At 35.8% G+C, this 17,403-nt stretch overlaps 1 protein-coding gene across 3 annotated transcripts in view; it reads left to right on the forward strand.

The window, feature by feature from the left end:
* LOC111148178 (forkhead box N2) overlaps positions 1–17,403 on the forward strand; it is a 66,842-nt gene that overhangs the window by 38,514 nt on the left and 10,925 nt on the right. For all 3 annotated transcript variants that reach the window (XM_022504627.1, XM_022504628.1, XM_022504629.1), the window contains exons 3-4: positions 9,835–9,959; positions 12,565–12,629. In XM_022504627.1, the coding sequence (XP_022360335.1) occupies positions 9,835–9,959; positions 12,565–12,629 (190 nt within the window). The remainder of the gene's footprint in view (positions 1–9,834; positions 9,960–12,564; positions 12,630–17,403) is intronic.

Consider the following 17,403-nt stretch of genomic DNA (forward strand, 5'->3'; position numbering starts at 1 on the left):
ACTTACCTGACTGAGCCACCCAGGCGCCCTGCTTTTAAGAATTTGTTAAAATGGAAAAAAAAAAAAAAAAAGAATTTGTTAAAATTTAAGTCTTTTTTTTTTTTTTGAAATTTTATTTATTTATTTGACAGAGAGAGAGAGAGAGAAAGACAGCAAGAGAGAGAACACAGGCAGAGGGAGTGGGAGAGGGAGAAGCAGGCTTCCTGCCAAGCAGAGAGCCCGAAGCCCGATGTGGGGCTTAATCCCAGGACCCTGGGATCATGACCTGAGCTGAAGGCAGACGCTTAACAACTGAGCCACTCAGGTGCCCCATGTTTTTTGTTTTTTGTTTTTTTTTAACCTTATTTTATGACAGCCACTATTTCTGTGCTCTCCCAAAGGTAAAACAGTTCGTGTATTCCATCTCTCCTAACGGGCCTGTCACACTTTAGAATTTAGTTCTCTCAGTTGTCTGTGGCCTTAGCTCTCAGATGAGCTCATAAAATATTACGATTTTATGGATTATTTTGTTTTTTTCTTGTTAGGCTGGGAACAATGTTCTTTAATGGCTTTCTGTCCCCAAGTGGTAGCAGAACTCTCCTATTCTTGTTTTGAATAAAAATTATGAGCAAATAATTAAGTTTTTAAATGACTGAAGGATTTTTCTAAGGTAGTGCTGTTCAAGTTTTAGTGTATACACTGATATCTGGGGCTCTTGTTAAAATGCAGATTCCGACTCAGGAAATCTAGAGTGGAGATGAGGCTTTCTTTTCTAACAGGTGCCCCATTGATCCTGGTGCCATTAGTCCATGAGTAGCAAGACATTAGGATATATCATCATCCATCATCATCTTACAGCTAACTTAAAGGAGGTTGTATTAGTTATCTTTCATAACATATTGCTATCTAGCACATTGTCTACTACACATGGGGTATTTATGAAGACCAACTAAGTGTTAGGCCATTAAAAAAGCCTCAGTAATGTCAAAGGATCAATCTCTGTCATAGCCTCCAAGAGGCCTCCAAATGAGCCCTACCTTCCACTATTCTTGCCCTTGTAGAATTCCCTTCAGTAATGAATAGGGTTGACCTGTATAACCACGAGGATATTGTGGAAATGGTGCATCATGCCTTTTGAGGCTAGGTCATAAAAAGCACTATAGCTTCCATCTTGGGCTCTTGGATAACTAGCTGTAGGGGAAGCCAGATGCCATATCATAAGGACGTTTAAGCAGCCTTATGGAGAGGCTTATGTGTCAAGGAAATATGGCCTTCTGCCAACAGTCATGTGAATAAGCCATCTTGGAAGCAGATTCCCCCAGCCTCAAACTTTCCTTTCAGATGACTAAAAGTTTTAGGAATGTTGGACATGTTCTTTCCAACATGTATTATTAGATCTTATTTTGAATTATATCACTTCTTTATTTTCTAGTTTTAGACCTATTGTGTTTATGCTTATGTTGGGACCTAGAACTGGAACTGTCTACTAGGTACTTAGAAATATGGTACAGGAATAGTGGTAATGTTAGATTAAAGTTCCAAGTTTGGAAGTCATCAGCACTGATTTTTCAGTTGAAAAATCTGAAACTGAACTAAACAACTGAAACAACTGAAAAATTCAGTTGTAGGAGGGTAAGTTTAAGTGTGAATGAGCAATAGTATCAAATGTTGCAGAAATCTTGAAAATGATTGATTAAGAAGTGATTGAGACAACTAGCTGCCAACAGATTAGGATTCAAAATATGGTGTGCTGGTATATGTGGGGTAGGGATTGAGTAGGGGTGAGGATATAGCTTTTATAGATTTTCACAGTATAAATATTTCCATCATGGCCAGTTTCAAACTATTAGCATTCCATCATTAAATGTGAAGTTGATAGGAGATGTTTACAATGAGCAGTACACACTGTGTGTAAAGAATTCATCTAATTCAATAAGAGAAAATTATTTAAAAAATGGATAAGAATACGAACAGGCAGTTAACGGAGGAGGAAATACAAATGGCCAATAAGCATGCAGAGATGTTCATCCTCACTAGTAATCAGGGACATACAAATTAAAAGAACCCACAAAAATAGTTGTACCCCATGAGAATGCAAAAATTTTAAATGCTTGATAATATCAATTTAGATAAGAATGGGAGAAATGATACCAGCATTTTCATACCACTAATAAGAGTGTAAATTAGTATGACCATTTTTCAGGGTACCTTGGCTACAATTATTAAAATTAGAAATGTGCATATCTTTTTATCTAGTGGATTAGATTCTGATTTCTCCCCTAGAGTAACATTCATACTTGCATACAATGAGGTATATATCCATTGTGGTATTGTTTATAATAAAAATTGCGAATACTATGTCCAGTGTAGTTTAATTTGTGGTAGTGATCAAAGGGATTTGTTTTTATCCTTGATTTTTAAATGTATGCATTATTTACATAATTAACCTGAGCATTTTTAAATGCTCAGAGAAAGAAAGAAATTAAAGAAGTGAGAGCTAGCTAATAAGAAAGCATACAGTCCAGAGTACAGGGAGAGTGTGATAAAGAGAAAGAAATCATCTTAGGAGAGAATAAAAAATATGAGGATGAATATAGAAATTGTAATATATTTGGATAAAAATTAGTCAGCAATTACAACAGGTCAGGGTAGGAGGAAAGAAATTGGCAGAATCAATAGCCACTCTGCTTAAATTTCTGAAGTTTGGACAGAAAATGATACATTCAGGTAGAACTGGGGTTGCTTGTGGGTTTGTTGTGCGGTTTTTTTTTGTTTGTTTGTTTTGTTTTTTTAGTTTATGAAATACTTCTAGAATCAGTGTTTCAGAATAATAGCACTTCTCTTGTAATCTGCAGAAGGCAAGTAAGTTATACTTTGAATAAATGTTGGAATTGAATTTGGCAACCTTGCCAGCACTTTTCTGATGAATATCTCTTATCTATAGGTGATAATCTCAAAAAAATGGCAAGATGGCAAGGTCTGGGTCAAACTACAAAGTGGTAATGATACGCAGCCAGCTGGATAGCTGCTGATTAGATTTTCTCCCCTATCATCCATACCATAGTTATTACTCTGAATAGACAGATCTAAAAATCTTGGCTTGGTATTTATCTACCTCAGTATTTTAAAATTATAAAAGTTAGACATTGTCTTTTTTTGTTTGTTTTGCTTTGGGTTTCATGTTTTAAATATTTAAACATCCAGGTCTTACATCTACTTCTCTTAATTTTTATAAAGCCAAACCAAGACACTATAACTGTGAGACTTGAGCTGGGAAACACAGAATTAGAAATTTTGCCTGGGTTAGTACAGTTTTAGTCTGTACATTTGCATAGTGATGACTCGCTTCAATAGCTGAATATTCCAGGAAAAGAAGTCACGCCGACCACTGTAAGAGTTCATGCTTTAAGCTGTAAACTGCACTTATGAATGCCCTTTTTAATCAGTTAACTCTTTTTAATTCAGTCATTCTAAAAACCACAGAAAAGATAGTTGGGGAGAAACTGTTAAAATATATAGGGCAAATACATAAAAACATTTCAGGAATAGTGAATATTGTTTGCCTTTTCTCTTAAACTGTTCTTTACAACCAATCTTAAGATCTTTTTAAAGTTCATTTCTTAGTATATTCCTTGTTTCTTAAAAACCTTCAGTGGTTCTCTACCGAGTAAGTCCATAAGCCTTGTAATTCCAAAATGCAAAATAGTGAATGAGAGAATGCACATTTCTTGTTTCCATTGCACAGATTTATTTTGTTTTAGGCAAATTTAGTTTAAAACAATACCTAAGGTCTAAAACTCTTCATTATTTGTGTTCTGTCATCTAAGCACAATAATAAAGGGGCAAGGTTTTTAAGTGAGAGTTTAAAATAAATTCCTCTTTGCTGAAGACTCTAAAACATAGTGTTAGCAAATACATAATTTTATCTCTTGTTACTGATAGTTTGTGAACAGACCCAAGTGAAAGGAAATGCTGCCATGGTAACATAACCAGACTGTTATTTGGAGACCTTACTCAAGATACTTAACTGCCCTGAACAGCAGGTTTTCGGTACTAGTTCTTCCAATTTACTATTTCAAGGAAATAGCAATTCTACTATGATCAAAACAATTTGTAATTCTCACGATAGAATTTAAAAAGTAGACTCTTTAACCAGTTTCTAGGAGTGTCATGTCAGGAATACTAAGATAGAACATGGCTTGTTAAATAATTGTTAAAATAATTGTCTTAGTCAATATATGAAAAATAATACATACATATCTTTTCTATATGAAACTGAAGTGGGTTGGGGCAAAGGATGTTGTGGCTGGTAATGTTTTAAAGTTTTATTTCCCTATCATTAAAAAATACATTTATCTCCTAAGCCAACTGACAGAAAACATACCTAATTTAAGTAATTTCATCCAAAAATACATTTGTAAAATTTAACTTCCTTTAAAAAACAAATCAAAATTTCAAATACTTACTTAGTATATAGTTCATATGATATTTTGCTGCTGAAGGCCAGAAAAACATTTCACCTAATAGTATGGTATGTTTCTTCTTATATTACAGCATAATATGACAGCTATGGCTTTTCTTTTCTGATATATTTAGGTTGCTAGGATGTTAAAAACTGCTTACACTGATAGCATACTTTTTCTAAAACAAGAGCTATTTTCCTTTCTAAATTTAGTTTATTTCTTGTTCTTTATTACCTTTTATCTCTTACTCAGAATTAATTGGTTTTGTTCGTGTTTTTCATTTTTTCAAAGCTCCATCTTAGAGGTAAAGGAGTAGGAATATGCTGTTACTAAACCATATAAACTTGGGTCACATTGGTGGCTCAGTCCATTAAGCAGCCGACTCTTGATTTTGGCTCAGGGTCCTTGGCGCTCAGTGGGAAGTCATGTTCAGGATTCTCTCTCCTCTGCCCCCTCCCCACTTACTCACTTGAGCTCTCTCTGAATAAATCTTAAAAAAAAGCAAAACAAAACAAAAACTACAAAACAACAACAACAAAAAACCGACAACGGAGACCTGGGTGGCTCAGTCGGTTAAGTGTCTGCCTTTGGCTCAGGTTATGATCCCAGAGTCCTGGGATTAATCCCCATGTCAGGCTGCCTGTTCATCCAGGAGCCTGCTTCTCTCTCTCTCTGTGCTCATGTTCAGTCTCTTGTTCACTCTCTCTCTCTGTCAAATAAATAAAATCTTAAAAAAATAAACATATAAACACTAACCTTATGCCAATTTCAGAATAACCCCCAGAAATAGGCAAGTATCCATTTATTTTGCAGCTCTATATCACTTACACATAAATTACCTTATTTTTGTTGTTCTTGTTTAAAGATTTTATTTATTTATTTGACAGAGAGAGTGTGCACAAGCAGGGGGAGTGGCAGGGAGGAGAGGAAGAAGTAGGTTCCCTGCTGAGCAAGAAGCCTAGTGCTTGGCTCTATCCTGTGATCCTAGGGTCCTGGAATCCCGGGATCCTGGGATTATGACCTGAACCAAAGGCATGCACTTAACTGACTGAGCCACCCAGGTGTCCAGAATTACCTCATTTGAATCTAATCAAAACTCAGTGAAGTGGACTGTTTTTTTTTTTTAATTTTATGAATAAAATATGAATAAGAACACTGACTCTTACAGATTACATGATTTGTCCAGTATCACATAAGCAATGATTAGGACCTATTTTTATACCAGTGGAAATATTCTTATATTATGCCATTGTGCTGTAATAACTATGACATGATGTTCAGAAGATAAAAGAGCCTCAGTAATAGAATAATATTGCCTTGAAAAAGAGTTTGGGAAATGGAAGCACTCAAATTCATCACGTCAAATCTTAAGCAATCATAATAGCTTACATCATATAGAATTTTATATGAACAAAAAGGAACCAGGGAAATAGAACACACATAAATTTTATTGTTGTCCAAGTAATTCTTAATGAATTGTGAAGTGTAATTAAAATTTTAAAAAAGGATTTTTGAAGTAGAAAAAGTATAAAACAAAAATTAACAGTTTGGATCTCACTAATCTTACGAGTTCTGAGGAAGTTTTGTACATCACATGGTGGGAGAGGAGGAAAGTTATACCTTATAGTTGGTTTTTAGTATTTGTAGAGAAAAAGAAAAAAAATCTTCAGAAATATTTGTTAAAATGTAATGCCAATATCTGGTGGAATAGAAACAGAAAAACAAATTTGCATGCTATTAGACTGGAGGAAACAGGAACTGTTTTTGAAACTACAAAGAAAATGAACATATATCAACAGCAGCAGCCAATGTTTATTGAGTGTTTATTGTCTGTCAGTGCTCTAAGCACTTTATGTGAATTAACTCTTATAATACAGTAATTCTTAAAGTGAAGTAGGTACTATTTTTAATATAGTTCTATTTTGAGTATACTAATACGTAGGAAACAAACACATTTTTCTGAAGATTACACAGCTCTTAAGTGACAGCCAGGATTCCCAAGGAGGCAAAAATGCTTTTAGGTTCACCCTCTTAACCACAGTACAAGTAGTGTTTAGCTCTGGAGAGGTGAGAAGAGATTGAGTTTGGATTTCCTTGCATGGCTGTGGAGTTCTGTATGTAGGCTGTGTATGGATGTGGTACATGTGCTAGGATATACTTATAGTCCAGCTTCTTTTCAGGATGTGCAGTTAAGGATGTTCAGCTAAGGAAGTAGAAAAGGTTTATCCTGAAGGAAGAAAGAGTTAGCAGGTGATAGGTATCACAGCTCCTAAAGTTCTTCAGTCATTTCCTTTGACTACCTCAACTAGGGTGTGTAGCATATTGATGGTTTTTTTAAGAATACTCTATTAATTTATCAGTTCCATTCTTTTCCTGATTTCCAGTTTATTTATTTTTTTTAAGATTTTATTTATTTATTTGACAGAGATCACAAGTAGGCAGAGAGGCAGGCAGAGAGAGGAGGAAGCAGGCTCCCCACTGAGCAGAGAGCCCCAAGCAGGGCTCGATCCCAGGACCCTGAGATCATGGCCTGAGCTGAAGGCAGAGACTTTAACCCACTGAGACACCTAGGCACCCCACCTGATTTCCAGTTTAACAATTTATCATTTTTCATATTATATATTTACATTATATAAATTATATAATTTTCTCTCCCCCCTAATTTTCTCTCTCCCCTTCTCCAGATATGCTAAAAGCTTATTTCAGATATTTCAGTTGTTTAAGAATGAAAATGGATAGGGACACCTGGGTGGCTCAGTTGGTGAGTGTCTTGACTCTTGGTTTCAGCTGAGGTCAAAGTCTCAGGGTCCTAAGATGGAGCCACCAGGAGGGCTCCACACCCAGCATAGAGTCTGCTTGAGATTTTCTCTCCCTCTCCCCCTCGTGCACACGTGTGCACCCTCTCTCTCTCATAAATAAATAAGTTTTAAAAAATGAAAGAAAGTGGATATAAATTTGCCTTTGGCTACATTCTCTTAGTTTTCATATAACTGTTTATACCCTTTATTTACCAGATAATCTATAATTGTAGTTTGGATATCTTTTTAATCTAAGAGAATTATAAATTTCCAAGTGGTCATAGAATTTTGTTTTTGGGATTTTTTTTTTTTTTTTTGCACTGGAGTCTTAAAATTGTGAACTTTAAGAGGGAATTTATTTTTCTTCATGGCCTAATCAGTGTTTGTAGCTTTTTCCATTAATATTGGGAAAGTATATTCTACCAGAATTGATTAATTACATCAGTTTTTCTCATAAGTGTTCCACAGAACACTAGCTTCCTCAAATACTACCTGGGAGAAGGAGGTTCTGATCAGATAACTTTAGGAAACCATATAAAACAGGTATAATGATAGCAAGACTATTTAGATCCCTTAACCTGCTGGTAGGTAGTGTAACCTTCTAAGAAGAAGGGGAAGTAAAATGTGCAGCATTTTTAAAACCTATTTGAAGGAGTTAGTAGCTCATAACCTAGCCTTCTTCCCTGCGTGTTAGATAATACTAGTGAGGTTTTCCATGTATCTTGTCCACTTGCTGTTCCTTCCTAGTGAGGAAACCGTGGATCACACAAGCCGTTCTTTCAGGCCCCTTCCATTTGAAATTTAGCAGGCATTTTTTTTTCTTTAATTTAAGATTTTATTTATTTAGTTGAGGTGGGGGAGAGACAGGGATAGCAAGAGAGACCAGGAGCTGGGAGGAGAGAGAGAAGCGGGCTCCCCACCAGGCAGGGAGCCAGACAGGGGTCTGGATCCCAGGACCACAGGATCAGGACCTGAGCCGAAGGCAGATGCTCAACCACCTGAGCCACCCAGGCACCCCAAGCAGGCACTTTTGTTAACAGTTTCTCTAGTTTCTAAAATCATAAAAATTCCATAATTTTTAGATTCTGTTGATTATTTCAGTGGAATCTGGGTTTGTGTGCTCATTGCCATATTATCTAAAAGTCTCTCAAATGTTGTAACTTAATCATCTTACACAAAGATTCTTCCTTCCTCTTTGTTATCTTTTACAGGAGTCTTTTCCATACCTCAGTTGTTGATTTACCCCTCTTTGAGACGTTTGCTATGTTTTTCATGAAACCATTTGCCTTTTTTTTTAAAGAGTTTATTTATTCATTTAGAGAGAGAGTGCACGAGCAACTGAGCACAGGGAGGGGCAGAGGGGAAAGGGAGAGAATCTCTAACAGACTTGCACCTAGTACAGAGCTGGGTGCTGGACTCAGTCCCACAACCCTGAGTTCCACACCCAAGCTGAAATCAAGAGTTGGTTGTTTAACTTACTGAGTCACCCAGGAGCCCTTGAAATCATTTGCTTTTGAAAATTAAACTTAGCTTAAATGAGAACTTAAGCAGTACTGTTAATGCCATTAAAAAAAAATTGTTTTTTGCTATATCGCTGGATCTCATACTGCTTATCACTTTGGGGGAAATGCTGCATAGAAAGCTTAGTTTTTCCTTTTCTTTCTGGTTTTTCTATAACAGTAACACTAATGGCTGTATTTGTTACATTTTACTATGTGGAAGACCACATTGTACAGCTCTCCATGCTGTTCACTGTACATCTTGAGGTTGTACCATTCTCACAGACTATGAAGTGGTTGGCATGTTCTGTGGCCCTATGTGCCAGGCACCATGCAGAGTGCTTTAGGCATAATTTAATCCACATGACAGCCCTGTGAGATAGGTAGTGTTATCATTCCTACTTTCCAGAAGGAGTAATGGCCTGGAGAGATAGAGGTTGATTAACTTTCAAGATCACACAATAGGTAAATAACAGAGCTTGAGATAAGAACCCAGGTAGCTGCTTCCAGGGCCTTTGAACTACAATGTATTTACTGCAGTCTGTCTTTTTTTTTTTTTTAAGATTTTATTTATTTATTTGACACAGAGAGCACAGGTAGGCAGAGCAGCAGGCAGAGAGAGAGGGAGGAGCAGGCTGTGCACTGAACAGGGAGCCCCATGTGGGGCTCGAGCCCAGGATCCCAGGATCCCAGGACTCCGGGATCATGATGTGAGCTGAAGGCAGCTGTTTAACCGACTGAGCCACCCAGGCACCCACCCACCCCTTTTTTTAAAAGATTTTTACTTAGTTATTTGACAGAGATCGCAAGTAGGCAAAGAGAAAGAGGGGAAGCAGGCTCCCTGCTGAGCAGAGATTTCCCCAAGCAGGGCTTGATCCCAGAACCCTGAGATCATGACCTGAGCCGAAGGCAGAGGCTTTAACCCACTGAGCCACCCAGGCACCCCTACAGCAGTCTTAATTCAACCTTTGCATTGTACTCAAAAGAGTACTGTAGGGTTCTTTTTTCCCCATACACATTTAGTAAAAACATTCAGGCACTGATTGTGTATGTCTTAAAGTTGCAGGTTAATAATTCTTGTGTATTTTATTTTAGGTTAATGGGAAAGGTTCCTTATGGTGTGTTGATCCAGAATATAAACCCAACCTTATGCAGGCACTGAAGAAGCAACCTTTTTCCTCAGCATTGACATTTTACACCCCTCCTGCATCTCCACAAAGGTATAGGATCTTCTATATAAGTGTCAGTGGTGACTTAAAAGATTTCATTGTATGACATGGAAAAACCTAACAAAGTTGTATGGTTTGGGGGAGGAGGGGTTTATTGCATTGAGAATAATTTATGGGTAAGAAATTAGCCTAGGCATTTTAACTTACAGTCTTAACTTGTGTTATTAGGAAACAGGATATTTGATAGGTGAGAACATAAATTTTGGAAAATATAGTCACTCCTGAGTATATTATAAGTAAACCCTAAAGAAAGTTATAATAATGATTTCAGGTACAAAAGGTTTAAATTAATTGCCTACAATACTAATGCGGACTAATGAAATGGGAAATTAAAAGTATATTTGAACTTTTTAAAATAAGATGATTAAGTTTATCTTTATAACATTTTTATGTATGTATTTATTCCTTTTTCTTTTTTTTTTTTTTTTAAAGATTTTATTTATTTATTTGACAGAGAGAGTTCTCAAGTAGGGAGACAGACAGAGGGGAAGCAGGCTCACTGCTGAGCAGAGAGCCCAATGCCGGCTTCGATCCCAGGACTCTGAAATCATGACCTGAGCTGAAGGCAGAGGCTAAAGCCACTGAGCCACCCAGGCGCCCTCCTTTTTCTATTTTAAGTTGGTTTTCTTTCACAGCACATTAAATATTTGAAAATTATGTTCACAATCTCAAATTTTAAGATGTCTGACAAGTAAAATAATGCTTTGACTTTTTTATTTGTTTTGTTTCTGCTGGTAAATATTGTAATGTATTTCCTTAGCTCTTGTTTTCAAACTCAGTGACTCCTATTGATCTTACAGCTTTCCCATTTTAAGTGAAAGCTGAAAATACTTCAAATCTGGTTTTGTTTCCATTTCCTAAAAAGCCTTCAGAATCTTTTTTTTTTTAATCCTCTTATGTAAATTCATTTGAAAATGCCAGATTTTGTTGAGATACTTTTGAGGGTGGCCTTATAATGGTTAAAAAGCTTTTTAATAGAATACTAGATGGAGAATTTCAAACATACACAAAAGGAGGGAGAAAACTATAACGAACTCTTCAACTGCAATAATTATCAATATTTCCATACAGTGTTTAATTTCTTAAACTATTATTAAATAACTTAGTTAATAATAATAATAAAGTTGCTATTAAATAACTTTAAGTGAAGTGTCTGTAGCTGAAATACAATAAATTAGGCTAAAGTTGAAATTAGTAATATATATCTACTCAGTGAGATCTTAAGCTTGTTTACTGGTAGATTGGAAGGATTATTGTCACAAGAATGATTGAGTGGTTTATCTTTATGAAATGAAACCTAGAAAACTTATCAGAGTTTGTATCTTCATTGTTTGAAACTTGGTATCTTCTTTATCAGTTAATGTTGGTGCTTGTGAGATATCCTAGTTTAAAAAACAGTTTAAAAAAATTTAGAAACTAATGGTAAGTTCTGCGTATTGTCATTTATGTGTTTTATTTAGCTATACTTTTTTTTAAAGATTAAATGAGGGAATTGACATTCTTGTATACCATCAAATATGCACTTCACTGTGCCTTTGATAAGTTGTATTTTCATGATTATATCTTTTAGCTTTATCATATGTTAAATAAAAATGATTTTGTGGTTTAAAAACAGATAGATAAATGACAGCATAAAGATAATTTTTGACTTTAAGACATTACCTTAATATTTCTGGAAACATTTTTTCATTGTTTGGCAAAATGATAGTTCCATCTAACACACCTTTGTGTAGCACTTTCATGTCATAATTGGTAATTTGAGAAAAAGCATGAAATGTAGTATATGTAAAACTATTAATGCAAAATAGACTTATAATTTAGTTAGCAAAACAGATTTTTTATGCTTTCACAAATTTCAAAGAACAGAAGTAGTGTGTCCCAAAAATGATTTAATTTTTGGAATGAAAAAAAAAAAAAAAAAAAAAAGGCCAAAATGGGACACCTGGCTAGCTCAGTCAGAAGAGAATATGACTCTTGATTTCAGGGTTGTGAGTTCAAGCCCCATGCTGGGTGCAGAAATTGCTTAAAACTAAAATCTTTTTTTAAAAAAAGCCTAAAGTCCTGATCTCTTTATGACTATAGCAAGTTTAATTTGATACTGATATTTCTTAATAAAATCAGGAACTTTATCTGTTTTGCATCATTACCATACATTCTCTTCACATACTTGTTTTGATAAACGCTTTCATTTCTGTGGTAAGACCTATATGATATCATATCAAACTTAAAAACATCCAATACAAAACCAAATAGTAACTATTATGTATTGTCTATTGTTACAGGCATTTTAAATGCATTATTATTATTCATCACAGCAGCCCTATGTGGGAGGTTTAATTATTCCTATTTTACAGATGAAGAAACTAAGAAATTAATTATTTTGCCTAAGAACGTCCAAATAGTTTGATTTAATCTTGGATCTAATGCTCTTTCTGCTTTGGCAGACTCTTCCTAAACTGAATAGTATTAGCAAAGCAAACAAGGTAAAAATAGTTTGTGTTTTTTATTATATAAATTGGTTGTATTTGTGACTAAGTTCTATAAAAAGTGAAACAAAGATTTGTACAAGCATATTTATCTTATCTTTATTTTTCAGTGGCTCTTTATCACCTCACTTCTTAAACTCTGTACTCAAGCAGAACCAGGTGCGAACCCTCAAAGGTATGTGTATAAAAACTTTATTTTAAATTGTAACAGCTCAGGTCAAAAATCAGGACTTTTGGTCTATTTAATATTTTTCTAATTATAAAAGTATTACCTGTTCATTGTAGAAGATTTGGAAAATAAAAACATTTATAGAAAAGAATCTAAATTTTAAGAAACAAAACTGATGAACATAGGAGAAGGGAAGGAAAAATAAAAAGGATAAAAACAGAGAGACAAACCTTAAGATACTCTTAGAAATCTAGAGAACAAACTGAGGGTAGGTGGACGGTTGGGGAGTGGAGTTGATGGGTATTAAGGAGGGCACTTGACGCGATGAGCACTGGGTGTTAAATGTTAAGTGATGAATCACTAAATTCTACCCCAAAATTAATGATAGACTATATGTTAACTAACTTGAATTTAAATAACCCCCCCAAAAAAGAAACTAAAGCTTACTCTTTATTATCATCCACATTTTGTTTTAGTTACTTTGATTCTTCTTACACCTTATACATGAGTAGATGTGTCTGCCTGCATGCACACACATAAACACACACACATTTTTTTCCAAATGCTAGGCTAATACTGTGTATACTGTTGTATATTCCGTTTTTTAATTTCCTTTTGTGTATTTCTCCTTGAAAATAAGAAATTATTTCTTAGTAATACTGTCATTATAGAGCTGTCTTTTCAAGCTTGTCTTAGTCTAGAATAGAGATTGGCAAAGTATGCCTTGGGCCATATCTGGCCCGCCGTGTGTTTTTATGTGGTCTGTGAGTTTATATTTATAAATAGTTGAAAAATAATAAAAATAATATCTCAAGGGATGTGAAAATTCCCTATAAGAACAGAGTTAAGTAGTTGCAACAGAGATCTCTATGGTATACTTGTTTGTGCCTCTTCTCTGACAAAACCTAAAATACTTACTGACCCTTTACAGAAGAAGTTTGGATCAGAATATAGTTTAGAGTATTTCTTTTATAAAGTGTAAAGAACTTTAAGGAGGGAGCAAGTTAACTTTCAGAATTTCGTAGGTGACTTTTCTGAAGTATATAAAAATTCTGAATTAGTGGTTTTTCCCCCTACTCATAATTAATATTGTAAGTTAGTGATGTAGTAACATAAGGTTTTCTAGCATTGTTTGCTTTTGGGCCTAGAAACATTTCTGTGACCTTTAAAAACAGAAATCCTCAGACCAGAGGTCTTTTCTGCGTATCAAATACATTTTGGCTCTTTGGAACTACACTAAGCCAAGCCTAGGAAGTGGTGTGATGATGGTCTGTAAAAATGAGGGAGAGAAGGGGTGTGAAAAAGCTGAAGAGAATTCTGCAAAGAAGTTAAGTGTATTGAGCGTATGTTCAGATTATGTTCTGGCTTAACATAATGCAAATATCCATTTTCTCCTTCTGCATGGGTAGATGTGGTTTCTCTACATTTAGGCATGCAGAAACTACATATTTTTATTATCTCAATAAGTTCTGACCTTTAGTCTTTCAAGCTCCATTCATATACAGATTTTGAGAACATTTTCTTTGTGAATTCTGGGTTTATTTAGAATCTCTTCTTGCTCTTACTCCATTCTATCCTGATTCTGCTGCTGCTTTTGGTGAGCAGACACTTCTACAATTTTTTCTCCTGCTAGTTTTATTTTTTTAATTTTTTAAAAAAGATTTTATTTATTTATTTGAGAGAGAGAGAGAGAGAGAGAGCTGGGGGGTAGGGTAGAGGGAGAGGGACAAGCAGACTCCCCACCAAGCAGGGACCCTGAAACGGGGCTCGATCCTGAGACTCCAGGATCGGGATCAAGAGCTGAGCTAAAGGCAGCTGCTTAACTGACTGAGCCACCCGGGCACCCCTCTCCTGCTAGTTTTAGCCGCAGTTTTTTATAACTAGAGCATAGCCCTCTCCTTCATCTAATGACTTAGACATATGGTGCGTCACCTCTCCAGTGCTGCTAATAACTTACTTCCCTCCATCTCTATACTGGTGAGTCTTAAGCTTGGGGACATGGGGGCTTGGAGTTCCAGGTTAAAACAAATGCAGGCCTGTTGTGGAATAGAATATACAGTTCTCATGAATTTTAGCAGAAAATACAAAACCGCACAAAAACTTAAGAAAATTTTATATTTAAATCAGGTTGCTTTAGGGCCTAGACTTAAGAGGAAATTTGCTTTTTCTTCTCTCAATGTTATTTCTAGAGAAAAGTTTGGGAAAAAACAATGCTAAATGGACTAAACATTCAACTGTTTATTCTACAAGTACTTGTTGACTTCCCACATAGTGCCGAACAATGTGTGGGTACTTTGGGATATGCAGAGATAAAAGTGACCTAGGCCCTGTTCTCAAAAACCATACAGTTTAGTTGAAAAAGGTTGGCAAGGTTATGCAGAGTACTTTGGGGAAAAAGTAAGTTGGCGGGGCGCCTGGATGGCTCAGTGGGTTAAAACCTCTGCCTTTGGTTCAGGTCATGATCCCAGGGTCCTGGGATCGAGCCCCGCAACGGGCTCTCTGCTCAGCAGGGAGCCTGCTTCCCTTCCTCTCTCTCTGCCTACTTGTGATCTCTGTCTGTCAAATAAATAAATAAAAATCTTTAAAGAAAAAAAGGGGGGGAAGTAAGTTGGCAAAGTAAGCTTAGAGGTAGATCAGGTAAGGCCCCTTAGAAAAGAAAGTGGTGCTTGAGCTGGACCTCAGAAGTTGGGGAAATACTTGACCTTGTTGGAGGGTATCTGCTAGGAACTGCAAGCCAGTGAGTATGGTTGAAGCCTAGGATTATAGAAGAGGATTTGGCAGCGTTGGCCCACTGACTGTAGATGTGATCGTTTAGCATGTGCAAGCCAAATGAAGTTTAAGCGAGCATCAGTCAAGTCAAGGAGAACTTATTTAGCATTATGAGTTGAACTCCTTCTATATAATTACAACATTAGTTAGCATTGAGTTCCTTACTACAGTGCTTTGAATGCATTATCTTATTTAATCCTTATAATTCTTTGAGGTATTGTTACCTACTTTTACAAATAAAGTTGGAGAAGATTGGAGTGATTAAGTAACTTTCTCAAGGCCACATCACTAGTAAAAAGCATACAAGGAATGCAGAAACTCTGATATCAGAACCTGTACTCCTACTAGGTATGAGGCACTGGGGGAGCTACTGAAGCGCATTAAAGAAGGAGGCAGCATTGTCAGTTTTGTGTTTTATAAAGGTCACTTAGGTGTCATTGAGTTCCAGTATTAGAATCCAGTATTAGATTTATCTCTCACTTCACAGACTCATCTTTACTAATCATTATAATAAAGCTACGTTTAAACACATAAGAGCAACAGGAGAACTTATTTAGGCGTAGAAACTCCAGAAATAATTACTATCACCCAAAGTAGGTATAGCAGTTTGTTTAAAGTCTAGTTGTCTCTCTTGCTCACCTTACAATGACAAATTTTATTTGCCAATGTATATGTTACAGTAGTTTATAACAGAGGGCAGGAGGCACAGGGATCTCTTAATGAGAGAGCAAAACAAAATCTTTTTGTCAGTATTTTGGTTAGGTTTGGATTTAGAATAAATTCATCTGTTTAAGAGATATTTATGGAGGGCGCCTGGGTGGCTCAGTGGGTTAGGCCGCTGCCTTCGGCTCAGGTCATGATCTCAGGGTCCTGGGATCGAGTCCCACATCGGGCTCTCTGCTCGGCAGGGAGCCTGCTTCCCTCTCTCTCTCTGCCTGCCTCTCTGCCTACTTGTGCCCTCTCTCTGTCAAGTAAATAAATTAAAAAAAAAAAAAAAAAAGAGAGATATTTATGGAGCATACCTGTGGGCTAGGCACAAGGATACATCAGTTAACAAAGATGACAAAAATGGAACTTTACTGAATTGTAGTATTTATACTGAAGTCATAGTATACTGCAAATATAAATATATATCTACATATATAAATATGTGCATATTTACATATATAAATATGTACGTATTTACATATATAAATATGTACGTATTTACATATATAGAAATATACATATTTATATATATAAATATAAACTTTAGATGGTTAATGATGATGTTAGGGGCTAAGTGCAAATCTACATTCCAATTTTAAGATTCTAAATTAGCATAATTTAAATCTATTTTTATTTTTATTTATTTATTTGGTAGAAAGAGAAGACAAGTAGGCAGAGAGGCAGGCAGAGAGAAGGGGAAGCAGGCTCGATCCCAGGACCCTGAGACCATGACCTGAGCCGAAGGCAGATACTTAACCCACTGAGCCACCCAGGCACCCCAACATAATTGTTATCTTAATAGAAATGAAACTAAACCAGTGGTCCAAGCAGCTTACAGTATTGGCAGTTTATCAAAATTGCTCTTCTCTATTAAAGAATCACGAGACAGCTTCTCTGTTTGGATGCTTTATAAATGTATATGTTAGCTTTGATAGAGCTAGGAAGTCCTTATAGTTATTACTGAGCTTATAACCATTTAAATTCTGCCTCTATGGTTCTCATATCATTCCTTAAGCAAATGGATTGAGAATCAGTAACGGAGACCTGTCAGTTTGTGTCATAACCCTTAGTTTCACATAGGTGAACCTAGTGTCTTAGAATTTTTTTCTCAGTTATTATTAGTAATTTCCCAGCATTAAGGCTAAGAAACTATAAACCAGGACATACAAATTAACACTTACGACAGAAATTTGTTGGAATCAGATATTAAATCAGTAGCATGTTTTCAACTCCAGTCAGAACTATGAAGGAAAAAAGAGAAATAATATGACTTTGAGCTAAGTCGGCTTTTTTAATCACTATT

This window comes from Enhydra lutris, unplaced genomic scaffold, assembly GCF_002288905.1.
Source record: "Enhydra lutris kenyoni isolate GAN:26980312 unplaced genomic scaffold, ASM228890v2 scaffoldscaffold18, whole genome shotgun sequence".
NCBI classification, from domain to species: domain Eukaryota; kingdom Metazoa; phylum Chordata; class Mammalia; order Carnivora; family Mustelidae; genus Enhydra; species Enhydra lutris.